Source organism: Leptonychotes weddellii, chromosome 2 (assembly GCF_054177405.1).
Source record: "Leptonychotes weddellii isolate Sample4059 chromosome 2, ASM5417740v2, whole genome shotgun sequence".
NCBI classification, from domain to species: domain Eukaryota; kingdom Metazoa; phylum Chordata; class Mammalia; order Carnivora; family Phocidae; genus Leptonychotes; species Leptonychotes weddellii.
In genome coordinates this window covers 73615173-73631420 of record NC_138370.1, presented here as the reverse complement: position 1 = coordinate 73631420, position 16248 = coordinate 73615173, and the positions used below count along the sequence as shown (strand labels likewise).

Genomic DNA, 16248 nt, shown 5'->3' with positions numbered 1-16248 from the left:
AGCCCTATAGCACTTCTGTGTCCCTTCAGCCCTTATTAGCCCATCTTATCAAACTGAGGCTCAGGCTCAGCATCCTGGGCAAGGTTGTTCATCACTGAGCGCCAGGGGAGGGAGCCCAAGTGCAAACCTGGGTGAGGCTGAAGCACATAGGCCTTCTGCTGGCCCTGGGGCTCCCTCTAAGTGAGCTGGGGGGTGAGATGAGAACGGGGCCCCAACTTTATTTTGTAGGACGCAGCATCTTTAAGGAGCAAAAGGGTTGTGTTAACAGAGGGGAGGGGCTATGATAAATGGGTTCTGTAGAGAAGCCCCCAGCCAGGGAGGGATCTGCACTGGGCCTGGTGGTGTGGGGCATTGCTCGGACTGGCATGATGCCCGTTGTGCTGTGTCTTATAAAAGTCAACTTAGGGGCGCCTGGGTGGCTCAGTTGGTTAAGCGTCTGCCTTTGGCTCAGGTCATGATCCCAGGGTCCTGGGATCAAGGCCCTCGAGCCCCACGGGCCCCACGAGCCCCACATCCCACTCCCCACTAAGCTTGGAGTCTGCTTCTCCCTCCCTCTCTGTTCCTCCCCGCTCTCTTTTTCTTTTTTTTTTTTTATTTGAGAGAGAGAGAATGAGAGACAGAGAGCATGAGAGGGAGGAGGGTCAGAGGGAGAAGCAGACTCCCTGCTGAGCAGGGAGCCCGATGCGGGACTCGATCCAGGGACTCCAGGATCATGACCTGAGCCGAAGGCAGTCGCCCGACCAACTGAGCCACCCAGGCACCCCCCGCTCTCCTTTTCTATCAAATAAAATCTTTAAAAAAAAAAAAAAGTCAACTTAAACTATTGCTCCACTTCTTCCCCTAAGGGCCCTCTTCCTTCTCAGAACATACACTTTAGTTTATTATTTTTTTAAATGTATGGTCACCATGCCCATGGGAGAGTCAAGGTGACAGTGGGAGGCAGTAGGATATGGGGGGGGTTGCACAACTGGAATCTGCTGGACTCAGGTTCAAATCTAAGTTCTGCCACTTACTGGAGAATAAAGTTAGAATCCACTTAAATGAGCCGTAAATCTCAGTGGGATTAAGTAAATGCTTCCATCTCTTTTCCCACAAGAAGTGAGCAAGGGCTCAGCTGGGCCTTGCAGTTGGGGAAGAGACTCGAGGGTCCGGGGAGTTGGGAGAGGGGGAGGGGAAGTTGGTTCCGAATTGGCTGAGAAGAAAGTCTACCTTCTGGTGTTGCTGCTAGAGGGCTGGCTAATCCCGCAGGCTGAGCAGCGGCCCCAGCGCCAGGGAGGAGAGAGACTTCCAGCAAGCTCGGGAGGCAGCAATCCGGCCAGATAGAGATCTGTGACTGGCAGCTCCAGATCGACCTGCCTTCCCAATTCCTGTTCCAGAGCAAAGGTCACCCCGCCGTTTGCATCGGCCTTTTTTTTTTTCTCTCCTCCGGCTTTGTTTACCTTATAAGGAAGGTCAACATTACAAAGTCGAAAGTGCCTGTTATCATCCCCTGGATTTCGACAAATAGTTCCCTGAACCAGAACGTTCCATGTGAAAGATGGCTGGGCATTCAATCTTGCTGGCTGCTGTCTCAGTCCTGTCGGCCTGTCAACAAAGTAAGAGTCTCAGGCAGTGTGTGTGTGTGTGTGTGTGTGTGTGGCAGGGGGAGGGAGGTCTGGTTTTGAGGTTCATACTTATTTCCTGGTGGCATAGTCTACTCTGGGTCGGGTCATCCACGCCTCTTTCCCTGGAGACAGAGATTTGGAACATTCCAGGGAATAGTTCTCGAAAAGGGGCCGAGGTAGGCTCTCTGAGCCCAGCGATTCTGCCACGTTTGTGGTTACAACCCACAGCCCAGTTCAGATGGGTGTTAGAAAAGCACCAGCTAACCTGATGGAAGAGGTCTATCCACACTAATTCGGAGTGTTCCAACGGAAACATCTTACCTGCTTTAGACCATGGCTGTGGTTTCTTGAACCCTGATCTTTTATTTTTTTTTAATTTTACTTTTTTAAAGATTTTATTTATTTGACAGAGACACAGAGAGAGAGGGAACACAGGCAGGGGGAGGGGGAGAGGGAGAAGCAGGCTTTCCACGGAGTAGGGAGCCCGATGCGGGGCTCGATCCCAGGACCCTGGGATCATGACCTGAGCCGAGGCAGACGCTTAACGACTAAGCCACCCAGGCGCCCCAACCCTGATCTTTTAATTAATGTTTCTTAAAAATGAACTGCCTACGGTAGGTATGATAATCAGATCAGGTTTAAAGAAATGTGCAGAAATACGAGCTTCAGTTTAGGTGATGAATTGGAAACCTTAAAGCACCTTCCCACTAGGATTATTGGGTATATCAATTGCCTGGTTATGTAAAGAGCATTTGCTCCATGGGGGGGGGTCACATTTGCTCAATTCTTATCATCTTATCTATGATATCAACTTAACATGCTAAATGGGAAAAAGGGTCTGGACACTGGGGAGCAAGACTAGGAACCAACCGTGCATATTTCTTTATTTTTCTAAGTGTGCGCCTCCCAGGAAAGGGGTGCAGAGCCAGGGTGCACAGACGGCCACAGCATGAAGGGACCACAGCTTTGGATAAAGTCCCACCCTGCATGCATGTTCAGTGTCTTGCCTAATCAGTGTGTTTTGTGTATTTATGAAAATAGGATACCATGACACACATTTTGTGGTTTGATTCACATTCTAGAGTAGAGCAGGATGTTTATTGCCAACTAAAGCAGCACTTGGGTCTCGGGCACCCCCCGTGCTGACCCGCTGATTCACATACACCTCCCCGGAAGCATACCATCCCTGTTTCCCCTTCCTGGTGCTGCAGGGAGCACAGGAGGGGGGCCACAGATGCCCCAGAGCCTCTGTCAGCCTCACAGAGAGGCTTCTGTTTGCTGGTGGGTGCAGGGGACAGTGGGAACTGTGGCCAGAGGTCAGGTGGGGGTGGGTGGGAGTGGGTGGAGAGGAGAGGGGACTGGGCCCGTGGTGGTTGGTGGTGTTAGAAGACAAAATTCAACTGATTAAGTTGTAAAGATCTTATTGGCGTTATTCAACGAGTCATGCATCAGGCAGCATCCCATCTAGCAGACAGACAGGCGCTCTGGAGAGCTGTACAGTATGAAAGACTTACAGGCAGAAGGGGGGATTGTTTGTGGCAAAGGGCACCTTTTTAGATAGCATTTATCTATCGGGCCGATTGCCTCACTAGTGCTAACCAGGTAATTCCAGATTGGCTGGTGTAAGATTCCACTTCTGGGAGAGGCTGAAACCGTCATTAAGTGAGGGATTAAGGCTCAGTTCCGTGATATCAGCTTAGTGCAAATAACTCCATTTGGGGCCTGTTGTCTCTTTTTTAACAGTGGTAGACAGGGAACGTTTACTGATTGGGTCGGGGAGAGAGAGAAAGAGAGAAAGAGAAGACAGAACTGTTGAGTTGACATTAAGGACCAGAATTTGCTGCTTCTGCAAAAGTGTGGTGTTTATGGAGAAAGAACACCATGAACCATGGTAGAAGCAGGTCAGGGTTTGAAGACAGACAGTCTCCTATCTGTCCAGCTCAGCCACTTATCAGCTGGGTGCCCCTGGCCAGGATATTCTGTCCTTCAATGTCCTCATCAAAGAGGGTTAAGCGGGACGCTGGGTGAGAAATGCCCACCAGGGTGCCTGGCCTGGGGTTGGTGCTTAGCATGGTCAGTCCCCATCCTCTGCTGCTTCCGCACAGAAAGAAGTTTCCGCTGGACTGAGAGGCAGCCACACAGTCAAGAAGCTGAGCTATGGCTGGGGCAGGGGGAGGGGGTGTCTCGATTCACTCACCCCAGCATACATACATCCCTCCGGAGAAAGTGAAGAAAAGAGGAAAGACAGGCATAGCAAAAGGAGAGTATTCCCAAGTAGTTTTTAGGCGACTGGTAGGGAGGGAAATAAAATGGTGCCGTCCAGAAAAGGTAAACCAGCCTTTCCACCCTCCTCATGTGATCCCAGCGGTCGCCACGGTCTCTCTAAGGCCCCAGACCTGGAAGCGCAGAAAGGGCTTCTCCTCCTCGGGGAGACGATGGCCCAACTGAATCCTTCTTCCCGGGGCTGTGGGTGGGCTGGGCGTGGGGGGAGCATTCAAACACCCCTGCCGTTGCCGGAAGCTCGTTCCTCACGGTCGCCGCTGCTGCAGACAGGTGCGGCCAGGTGTGGCCAGGTGTGGCCAGGTGTGGCCAGGTGCGCCCAGGTGCTACGCACAGCCAGGAGGAAGGCGGCACTTTCGAGGCTTTCACATACAGCTTCATTTCAAAGCTCTGGGTTCTTGCACCATTTACCACGTGTAAATCAAGGAGCGCACACCTTTCATTGTTTCCATCTTACAGATGGAAGCAAGAAGCCTTACCAAGTGTTTTCTCTGAGGCCGTGGGGCCATGGTGGCAGCAGGGTACAGAACAGCCTTCCTATTTCCCCTCTGCAGACACATCTCCTCTTTGGCTCCAGCGGGGCTCATGACTCGTCGGCCCCCCCAGAATTGTGCTGCCTCGTGAGTATTTAGCCAGGGCTGGAAACAGTGCTCAGTCCCACATTTTCCGGATCTTCACCCTGCTCTGTCTGGCTTCAGCGTGGCACTACAGTTTGAATGAGAGACTCCAGCTAAGCATTTATACACTTTAGATGTTCAGCTACAGCGTTTAAATCCTGAGCAACGGTTTATTTGTAGCAGAGAGGAAGTCAGGGGGTGGGAAGAGGCCTGCTGTGTGAGCCCTTACTGAACCAGGCTCACTATTTAGTGACTTGTCAGAGGGGAGATAGTATGGGGTGTCAGGAGGAAATGCATCACGCCTAAGACTGTCACACAAGCTAGGAGCATGGTGCGCTAAAGGAAACTAGTTTGGAAACATGAGCAAGTAGGAAATGGATATGTAGGTACTAAAATAAGCAAGACTGGAATTGTGTTGGAGAGAACTGGTAAGGAACCGAAACCAGAAGAAATAATCTAAAGGGAAGTCATAGACCCCAGAGTTAATTATGAGGCAGAAAGAGGGTGATAAAAACAGGAGGTGAGAATATCTGACCAAGGAGGAAGCCTGGGTCTGGAAGCCAATGAGCTTTACAGGGCTGGTCATCAGATGTAAGTGACTCTGGCATTGGGCTTGGATGATCTAATGCAACAAATGTGGCCAAGGAAGGAGAACAAAGTCATAATCATTTCATAGTAGGGAAACTGAGTCAGACAGGGAGGCATCGTTCCCAAAAGTTTTCTTGTGACCCTCCCTCCTGGCTCTTGTCCTCTCTAGGTAGCCAATGATCTGTTTTATGTCATTATGGATTCATTTGCATTTTTGAGAATTTTATATAAGTGAAACTATACAGTACTATTCTCTTCTGGTCTTGCTTCTGTCATTCAGCATAATATGTTTGAGGTTCATCCATGTTGTTTTATGTGTCAATCGTTCATTCCTTTTTACTGTCAAATAGTATTCTATTATATGGATATATACCACAATTTGTTTATCCATTAGCTTGTTGACCAACATTTATGTTAGGGTTCTCCAGAGAAGCAGAACCAATACAACACACACACACACACACACAGGCATTTATTTTAAAAAATTGGTTCATAGCCATTGTGGGGGCTGGCAACTCTGAAATTTGCAGGGCGGGCTAGAAGGCTGGAAATTCCAGCAAGAATTGGTGTTGCACTATGGAGCCTGAAGGTAGTGTGGAGGCAGAATTCCTTTCTCTTTGGGGAACTTCAGGCTTTTCTCTTCAGGCCTTCAACTGATTGGATGAGGCCCATCCACCGAAGAAGGGTAATCTGCTTTACTCAGAGTTTACTGATATAAATGTTAATCACATCCAAAAAATATTTTCACAGAAACATCTAGACTGGTGTTTGGCCAAACGGCTGGGCACCATGGCCTAGCATAGTTGACACAATAAAATTAACAATTGCAGAGTTGTTCCTAATTTTTGGCTATTATGAATAAAGCTGCTGTGAATATTTGTGTACAAGTTTTTGTATGGACATACGATTTAATTTCGAGGAAATAACGAGGAGTGGAATGATTGGCTATATGGTCTATGTATGTCTAACTAAAAAAATCCATTCCAGATGGTTTTCCAAAGTGATGGTACCATTTTATGTTCCCCCCAGAGTGTATGAGAATTCTGGCTGAGTCTTACCTCTCTTTTTTAATTGATATGATTTGTCTTTTTAATTTTACACATTTTAATAGGTATGTAGTGGTATCTAATTATGATTTAAATTTGTGTTTTTCTAATCAATAGTGATGTGTCACATTTTAATCATTAATCCCTCTATATACTTGCAGGTTATTTTGCTTTGCATGTAGGAAAGGCAAGATTAAAATACAAAGTCACACCCCCAGCAGTCTCTGGGTCACCAGAGTTTGAAAGGATATTTCGTGCACAGTAAGTAACGCTTCCCCCACCCTTCTGGGGTCTTGGCCTAGCACATATAGAGAATTCTGATCTGGGGAAAGAGGTACAGAGAAGGTATCCCACTGGAACAAACCGCGCTTCACAGCCAAACCCCTTCTCATGATCCTTGAAGCTTGAAGCATCTAGTACATGGAGTCTCTACCCACCTAGAGGGTACACTTACAGAAAAGGCTGGGATCTTGAGAAAGACTGCTATACATCTCTAAGCATGGCAGTTTGGTTAAAGAGTCCCTTGAGTACGCTGAGAGTTCAATAGCCTCCAGCTGGATTAGCTATGACATCAATTTTCTATCTTTATTTTTCCTTTCCACATGGAACAGAGATGGGTCAGTCTTACCCTCTGCCCATGAACCATTTCCTAAAACTCCAAACCTGTAAGAATGAGAAAGCTTTCCATTTCACACATACTTGTAGTGATTTTCATCATCTTGTCTTTTCAGATGCACACAGAATGTTCCACCATAAACACCATGAATTTGGCTGCTGCAGATGCTAGGGCTCCCTTTAGATTTCATCCCCAAAATAAGTGCTTTTAGAAACATTGCATGTGTCACCATTTATATGTCACTTGGTTTTTTTGTTAATATTTTGGGATTTTTCATCTATGTCATGAGTGACGTGGGCCTATAATTTTCCTTTCTTCTATGATCTTTGTCTCACTTTTATATCAAGATTATACTAGTCTCATGGAATGAGTTAGAGAATGATTTTCTCAGAGAACTTTAATAAGACTGGGAGACTGTGTTCCTTCAAAGTTGTTAGAATTTGCCTGTAAAATGATCTGAACTGACGTTTTCCTTATGGAAAAAATTTTCAACTATGGAATTTGATTTCTTTAATGATGATTGGATTATTCAGATTTTTGTTACATCTTGAATCACTTTGGGCAAGTCGTGATCCTTGAACTGACAGCATTGTTCTCTTGTCCATCTCTTTGCTTCAACAAGAATTGCACAGACTATTCCCCAGGCTTGGAAGTGTGATATGTTAATAGAAGAGATAATTTTAAGAGGTGCCTAAACATGTTTTTTTCAACAAAATTTTGTTGTGGTAAGAACATGTAACATGAGATATATCCTCTTAAAAAATTTAAATGTATAAAACATTATTGTTCGTAGAGGTACCGTGTTGTACAGCAGATCTCTAGAGCTTGATCTCTTACTTGACTGAAACTTTATGCCCAAGATACGATTTTCAGTAATGTTGAACTACATGATGAGAAACTCATTTCCATTTCAATTGTCTTTGAATCTTTATGATTATGTCAAGTGGAAAGCATTGGTTTGGTGCCAGTCTGTCCCACACTCCAATATTTATTTTTATCAGAGTAATACACATATGTGGTCTGAAAATAAAGTGAGATTACAAGCTTGAAAGCAACAAATAACTCTCCTTACTGCCAATCCAACCCCAGAGACAACCATCGGCACCCTTCTGACTACTACTTTTGGTATTTACTTCCATATTTCTAAACATTATGCTTTCACTGCTATTTATCGATTCACAAATTTTAGACATTATCAATTAGCTTCCTTTTATGGAAGAAAAAATTTCATGTCTCTCTACTTCCTCATTTCCTTACTTCCACCTTCCAGTACAGTTATATCACTTTGTTGAGTTAAACCAATAGCCAATGTTTATATTATTGTAATTAACTAAGTAATGTTCAAAGCTGAGTCAAATAGTATACTATGATTTCATCTCCTTCTTGTGAAATTTTTTGTTTTATCTGGGGTTAATGATTGCCTCTTTGTTTATTTGTTTGCTTAGTTTCATCCTCAAATCTTTAACAGAACTGAAAATCTTCTCTTAATACATTCAAATACATTCATCTAGTAATACCATTTGTTTTTTTTCTTGGATCATTTCTGCTTGAGTCCTCCATCTTTCTGCTCTGGTCTGGAGTATGCTTTTTAAACCTGCTACATGCTGTCATTGTGGGACCTTCTGTCATTATCCTAGGAATTTTCCTCATATCCTCCTGATTTGGATTGCCTGTTTTCCTGGATCTCCTATTTTCCTGTTTATTGGTTTTCTCTCATTTTGGTGGAACATACCCTGCAGAAGTTTCCTGAGAGAGGGTGAATAGTTGGTCAAATTTTGAGATTTTGCTTTTCTAAATATGCCTTTATTCTGCCTCACATTTGATTGATGGCTCGGTTAGGCATGCATTTCTATGTTAAAAATCCTTACCCTTAGAATTTTGAAAATATTCCTTTATTATTTTCCGGTATCCACTGATATTGTCATGATGTTCTGTGCCATTCTAATTCCCAGTTCTTTGTTTGGAAACTGTGGAGGCTTTAGGATCTTCCCCTCATCCCAATGTCCTAAGATGTTATGGTGCTGTGCTTGCTTAGAGGCATTTGACTTCACTCTGCTGAACCATAGATAAGGCTTTTTTTATAGCCTGAAAACTCATGTCTTTCTGTTCTAGAATTTTTTAAAAATGTCTTTTTCCCCAAATTTCCTCTTCTTCGTTTTCTCTGTTCCTTTATTCTTTTTATTTATTTATTTAAGATTTTATTTATTTATTTGACAGCGAGAGAGGGAACACAAGCAGGGGGAGAGGGAGAGGGAGAAGCAGATGTCCCTCTGAGCAGGTAGCCCGATGCGGGGCTCGATCCCAGGACCCTGGGACCATGACCTGAGCCGAAGGCAGATGCTTAATGACTGAGCCACCCAGGTGCCCCTGTTCCTTTATTCTTAAAACCTATATTAGTTTTATGTTGACCTCTGGATGGGTCATCTAGTTTTCTTTTATCTTTGGTTTTTCATCTTCTTGGACTTTTGTTTTTTCTGGGAAATTTCTTGAACTTCTGTTTACTAATCTTTAAAAAAAAATTCAGATATCAATTTTAATTTCTAAGAATTAATTTTTATTCTTTGTTCTTCAGTTATTGCTGCTGCTATTAAATTATCCCTTTTTTGTTTTATGGATACAGTTTAATCTCTTTTATCTGAAGATTTTAATGATAATGTTTTTAAAAAATTTTTTGTATAGTGCTCGCTTTGGCAGCACATATACTAAAAAATTTTTTGTATAATTTCTGTTTTTTCCAAGTTACTTATTTGTCAATTTTAGCCCCTGTCTTTCATTTTTATTTATTATTTGCCCATTAAAAATCTATTGAGCACCTCTATATGCCTGGCACTGTTCCCGTAGTTTATCAGTGAAAAAATTAGACAAAGATCCTTGCCCTCTTGAAGTTTACCTTATAGTCAAAGAAGACAGAAAGTAAACAGGTAATATTATAAGAAAATACTATATTATGCAAGAGATGGTAAGTGTTAAGAAAAAGGAGAGCATTGTAAGGGGGCAGAGGGGTGGATTGCTATTTAGGGTGGTCAGTGTGGACCCCACTGAGAAGGTGACACTTGAGCAAAGGCTTGAAGTAGGTAAAAAGTTAGCCATGTGAACATGCAGAGGAAACCTTCTTGAGGCCGAGGGACTAGCCAGTGCAAAGACCCTCAGCGGGAATGTGCCTGGTGGGTTAGCAAGGAAGTCAGTGTGGCTGAGAGAAGGAGCTGACAAAGTGGTAGGAGGTAAAGTCAGAAAGGTAATGGATGGATCATGTAGGGCCTTAAAAGCCGTTGTAAGGACTTTGGCTTTTCTCTGAGTGAAAGAGAAAGTCATTATTAGGTTTTGAGCAGAGGAGTAACACGATCTTATATTTTAAAAGGATCACCTGGTCTGCTTTGCTGAGAACAGTCTACATGGAGGCATTGGTAGAAGCAGGAAATTCGGTTGGAAGGCTAACTTGAACCAGGGAGGTAGCAGTAGAGATGGTGAGAAATGGTCAGATTCTGGATATGTTTTGAGGATAAAGCCAAGAGAATTTCCTGACATAATAAATACGGAGTGTGAGAGGCGTCAAGAATGACCTCAGAGATTTGGCCCAAGCATCCCAAGAGACAACAGAGAGAGACAACAGAAAGAGAGAAGGCAGCAGGAGGAGCAGTTTTGGGAGGACGACTGGGAGGTTCTGTTTGACATGTTGTGTCCGAGATGTGACTTAGGCTACAGCTAAGGAGAGGCTGTAAGCATTGTCATTCACTAAGCTACTTGGATCCTTTCTTGTTGCGTCGGAAATAGCCTAGTACATTGTTTACACATCTGAGTAGAGAGAGAGCAGGCAGGTGGATATACGAATCTGCATTTCAGAATTCTCCATTCGACAGAGAGAGATCTCAGCAGAGAGATCTGAGCTGGAAATATAAATTCAAGAGTCATTGGCACACAAAGATGATTTAGAACCACAAGACTGGAAGAAATCTCTTTTTTTTGGAAGAACTCTTTAAGGGAGTGGGTGTAGGTAAAGGAGAGAAGAGGAGCAAGGACTGAATCAGCCTTAGAAGTCAAGAAGACAAGGGTCCAGCAAAGAAATCTGAGCAAGGGAGATCTTAGAAGCTTTACTCAAATGTCAATGGTTCTTGATTGGCTATCTGTGCCAATTTAATAAAGAGTATCAGAAAATGAATTGGAAGCTCTGTGGGCATGGGTGGGGCTTACCGAGTGGGCAGCTTCACCAAAGGGTGACTGATGAGCAGCAGCTTTTTTTTTGGAGAGCCCCAAATGTCATTATCTGTCAGTTCTCTTTCTGGGACCATTTGGTTTCTCTAGAGAAAACCCTTAAGCCCCCAGTGGGGACAGGCAAGTATAGGGTGAGGGAGGAGGATGTGTATAATAGGTCTCACTTCTAGAAACCTGAAAGTGTGGTGGGTGAAGAAAGGAAGGTTCTTCCACTACACGTATGCAGGTGCGCACACTTTTCAGTACAGAATTTTATCCCTACCCTCCATTATTCCTGGACCCCCCTGTGACTCTCCGGTTCGAGTTCTCTAGACAATAGACCTCCCATCTCCTGGATGGGGAAGTAGGGATGGGGCTCAGAGGTGGAGGGGAGCTAAAGCACTCCTTATTATAGTCTGTCAACCAGTTCTTCCTTTTCAGCCTTTGGCCTCAAAGGTACCCGGAGTCCCCAGTTCCCGAGCCTCTTGGGGTTCTGGGATGAGCAGGGTCTTAGTCTTCATTGGTCCTTCCTTCTGTAGGCACTGAGGCTTCATCTGTCTGTACTCTGTCAGCTCAGCTCCTGTTCCCCTGAGTGCTGTCCTTCCTCAGAAATTTGCTAACATCTCTCTTCCACTGCTGTGTCTGCTCCCACTCTCTTTGTTCTCGATGACTTTATATCTATTTTTTTCCTTTACTGGCATTTTAGTGAGGTTTCAGGAGGGAGAAGAAATAAACATGGGTTCACTCTGTCATGTTTAGCATGGAGTCCTCGTGATGTGTTCTCAACACCTCTTGAACATCCATTCTCCATTTGACAGAAGGAGGGTCTCATGCTCTGAGCCTTCAGCAATCAACAGCATCTAATGAGAACTTGGCAAATTTTGTTCTCATGGGATTTATTTTTATACTTTATTTAGAAAGTGATATTCTTTTTCTACTCATAAAATTTCATTCTCCCTAAATTAAGTAAAAAAAATATAGTTGATTTATAGAAAAATAGTGTTATATGGTGATGCTAAAATTTTGACAGTGATATATTAATGCTTGAAGTTTGGGAGACACTGTACTATTTATACAAATCATCACGGGAGGAAATTCCACATCTTCCTACATTGTCTTCTGTCATCTAAGAACTTTCTGTTGGGGAGTGTTGGGCTTCTGTCACGCTCAATCCTTGGGCTGCTTCTGGTTCTGTTTGTTCTTATACTTTCCACAAATTTGATTTCTTTCAAGTTATTGCTCTCTCCTTTTTTTTTTTAAGATTTATATATTTATTTGAGGGGGGGTGGAAGTGAGGAAGAGGAGAAGCAGGGGGAGAAGAGGAGGGAGGGGGAAAGAATCCCAAGCAGACTCTGCGCTGAGCACAGAGCCCGTCTCTGGGCTCAATCTCACAACCCTGAGATCATGACCTGAGCTGAAACCAAGAGTCGGACACTTAACTGACTGAGCCACCCAGGCACCCCCTCTCTCTTCTCTTCTATAGCTGGACACCATTTGGAAGTATATCTCTTAAGTTTCTGTTTATAAAAAAAATATACACACCTAATTTCCTTGTTAGAAGTGTTTTGTTTGTTCTGTTTGATTAATCACTGCAGAATGAAGAGGGGTTAAAAAATAATGGCCAATAATTAGGGCAGAGGGAGTGAGGAGTCATAAAATACCCTTAAGAGCATAGTAATAATTGTCCTGGGTTCTCTCTGAAGGGTGAGTGGGGATGGCCTATTCACTTCCCTGAATTTCTTCTTAGCTGTTCCATAGCACTAGACCAAATCTTTGCTTAGACTATAAGGTTTAGGTAAGTCAGGCCAAATCAGATTGAATTCATTGCTAGTGAAGCCATTTTGATTTTATCTGAGGTAGTTAGGGCAGGATCCCCTGGAATAACCAGGTCATTCCAAAGCCTACTTGGCTATTCTTGTCTTCAAGGGTAGGCTCTCTTGAGCTCTGCAAATCCCTGAGAGGAAATGCACTTTCTTTTCTGGCTCTCCTGAACCAAAGCATTGAGTCCTTCAGCCTCTCTTGAGGGTCTTACAATCGTGGCTAGACCAGAAATGCTGTCTTTTCCCCTACTCTTTTTTCCTCCTGCTTTATCCTTAGTATGGCCAAGAAGCCTGGTGTTAGGACTAATCCTTTCTCTAAGTGGAAACTGACATCTCCTAACAATCACTTTGAGGTCCCTCTGACCACCACGGAAGTAACCTATTTCCTGTCTCGAGCTCACCTCAGGTTGGATATTCATTTGCCAAGCAGAGGTGATTATTATGGGGCCCAGTTTACCCATATTACCAGCCCAGGGCCTCTTCCCCATTCAGTTCCTCTTCCCTTCCTATAGAGAGGGCCTTAGAGAGGACTCTCTCTAGAGTTTTGTAGTCTTTTGCCAGAATCCATTTTTAAACTTGTGAACAAAGCAACTGTAGTCTCAACAAGGGCCATTCCTTCATGTTATTGCTAAGCTTAGGAAATTTTATCTAGTCTAATTTGAGTACCTTGATCCCTTTAGATTGAAGGTTTTTATAAATCTAAAAAGTAGATCCAAGTAATACCTTGATCTTGTTGCAATTTAAGTACATTCCCTCTGATTCTATTCTCACCAGAAGAGAAGAATAGCCGCTAATGACCCCACTCTTTTTCATACAGTTGGGGACCATTATTATCTTTCATCTCTGTATTTTGAGGCTAGGTAGTAATAATTCTTCAGTTTTTTTCCCCCAACCATTAAAAATTTTTGGTTGTTCTCTTTAGACTAAGATTTTTCGTATTATTTCTAAACCTGAAGCCTAGAGTATATGTAGTGTCCCAACAATGGTTTCATTAGTGCTGGGTAAGGTAGAAGAATTTCCTCTCGCTTGGTTCTTTGAATGCACCCCTATTTGCTTAATATTGAATTTTTCAGTTCCTGTTCCAGAATTAGGCTGTCACAAGTAAACCCAATCATCGTGAATCTGGGCATTCTTTAGAAATATTACCCTCTTCTTACGCTGCTATAGCTGTAAATTTTTTGTTTTTGCTGTTTCACTTACTTTTTATAGTTACTTTGAATTCAGATCCTGAAATTTAGAGATTAAAACTAGTGGATCTAATGTATGTCTAGAGACTATGGAGAAAGGAAAATTCACAAAGAAAAATTTTCAGGTATTGTGCAACACTGGGATTATAAGTAATGTGGGTCACCTATTTTTGTAATAAGTACAAATAAGTTAAAGAGAGACAGTAACCATATCCCCATTTTTCTTATAAGAGCACCCATCTTAGATATGATATTAGCTGAAAGCCTAAGGTGTACTTATCCACTGAGTTAGAAAGGGCTAGGGGTCCCCGAGGTGAGAGAATGACTCTAAACGATGAGCTCTTCAAACTGTAGCAACCTCCTCCACAAACCATCTGTATTAGTCAGCTCAGGCTGCTGGAACAAAATACCACAGATTGGGTGGCTTAAACAACAGACATTTGTTTTCTCACACTTCTGGAGACTAGAAGATCAAGATCTTGATCTAAGATCAAGGTTCTGGCTGCTTGGATTTCTGGTGAGAGCTCTCTTCTTTTCGCTTGCAGATGGCTGCCTTCTTGCCATCTCCTCCCTTGGTGTGTGCACTCAAGGACAGAGAAGGGGCTGGGCAGAGTGAGTCTGGGGGGTGTCGGAGAGCTCTCTGGTGTCTCTTCTTATAAGGACACCAATCCCATTAGATCAGGGTCCCACCCTTCTGACCGCATTTAACCTTAATTACTTTCTTACTCCACATACGGCCACACTGGAGGTTAAGCCTTCAACATATGAATTTTGAGGGACACCAACGGTCAGTCCATGCCAACACTAAATAGCTCTGTCACCCAAGCTGGCTGAGTCTCAGGTGGTGGGGGGACGAGAAGCAGCAGGAATGTGGATGAGCTGCGAGCCTCGCTCCCTTATCTGCTTGCTCATCCTGGTGCTTAGCAGCAGCACTCCTGAATGGGGGTTGGATCCTGCCCTTCTGCTATCTGTGGTAACTGCCCTCTGGTGTTCCCACACAAGGGTTGCTCGACAAGGAGCAATTCAGATAGTTAAGAATCTATATAGAAAGATTAGCTCCAGCACCTTTCATCCGTGAACCTTTGCTGAGCATATTAACCTGTTGCTCTGACCCTCAGCCAGTGTAATAATCGAAAAGACTTTCCAGGGTCAAAAGCCAGCAGACTGAGGCTGGGTCATCTGCTAATAGAGCAAGCCGCTCATGGCAGCGGGCAGGCCACTGCTTCTGAATGAGTTACCCGGACAGAAGGAGAAAGAAAAAGGAGCAAACAAAAACTCAAAAGAGGAAAACCTCCTAAGAAGCTTCCTTTAAGTGGCCTTGTCTGTTTTTATTTCTTAAACCTGTTCTATTATTAGAAAGGTACTCTAGCTAATCAGGTTTTTCCCTTCGGTAGCTGGTTCACATTTTCTATGAACAAGAGTGTCATACACAGTCTCCTGTTGTGCCTTTATTAGAAATCTACCAAATAGCAGAGCTATTTTTTTTTTTTTAAAGACTTTATTTATTTATTTGACAGAGAGAGAGACAGGAGAGAGGGAACACAAGCAGGGGGAGTGGGAGAGGGAGAAGCAGGCTTCCCGAGGAGCAGGGAGCCCCATGCGGGGCTCGATCCCAGGACTCTGGGATCATGACCTGAGCCGAAGGCAGACGCTTAATGACTGAGCCACCCAGGCGCCCCATAGCAGAGCTATTCAGAAGAGTTTAAGGTCAGAATTCTCCCAAGTGATGCGTCCATGCTGAGGGTGCACTAAGTAATCTGCTGTGAGGGTGAGGAAATTTGGGAGCTTCTATTTATATTTGCTCTTAAAATCTCATTCTTTAATTTCTATTTTGTGTGTGTTTTATCATGTAGATGATATTCTTTTCCAGTTGATTCTATCAGCTGTGCTAACTGATCAACCCCATATTCCCAGTGGCTTAACACAATGGAAGTTTATATCCTGGTCACGTAGGGTCCCATATGGGGGTTCCTGGTGGAGTGGCCTTCCACATGGCCCCTTAGAGGCCAATGCTCCATCCATCTAAGGGGTCTGCCCCCATCCATGTCCTCAGAGCTCTCTCTGCTCAACCAGTGTGTGGGGGAAGGGAGCTTGGCACACCTGCTTTTTTTTTTTTTAAAGATTTTATTTATTTATTTGAGAGAGAGGATGAGAGGAGAGAGAGAGCACATGAGAGGGGGGAGGGTCAGAGGGAGAAGCAGACTCCCTGCCGAGCAGGGAGCCCGATGCGGGACTCGATCCCGGGACTCCAGGATCATGACCTGAGCCGAAGGCAGTCGCTTAACCAACTGAGCCACCCAGG

At 44.0% G+C, this 16248-nt stretch overlaps 1 protein-coding gene across 3 annotated transcripts in view; it reads left to right on the top strand.

Moving 5' to 3' along the window:
- Positions 1–1267: 1267 nt before the first annotated feature.
- Positions 1268–16248, top strand: part of MGST2 (microsomal glutathione S-transferase 2) — a 17275-nt gene continuing 2294 nt past the window's right edge. The window contains exons 1-3 of one of the 3 annotated variants that reach the window (XM_081811857.1): positions 1268–1595; positions 6297–6396; positions 10110–12191. In XM_081811857.1, coding sequence (XP_081667983.1) covers positions 1538–1595; positions 6297–6396; positions 10110–10191 — 240 coding nt within the window. In that variant the 5' untranslated portion in view covers positions 1268–1537 and the 3' untranslated portion in view covers positions 10192–12191. The other 2 variants (XM_081811858.1, XM_081811859.1) reach the window with 2 other exon arrangements.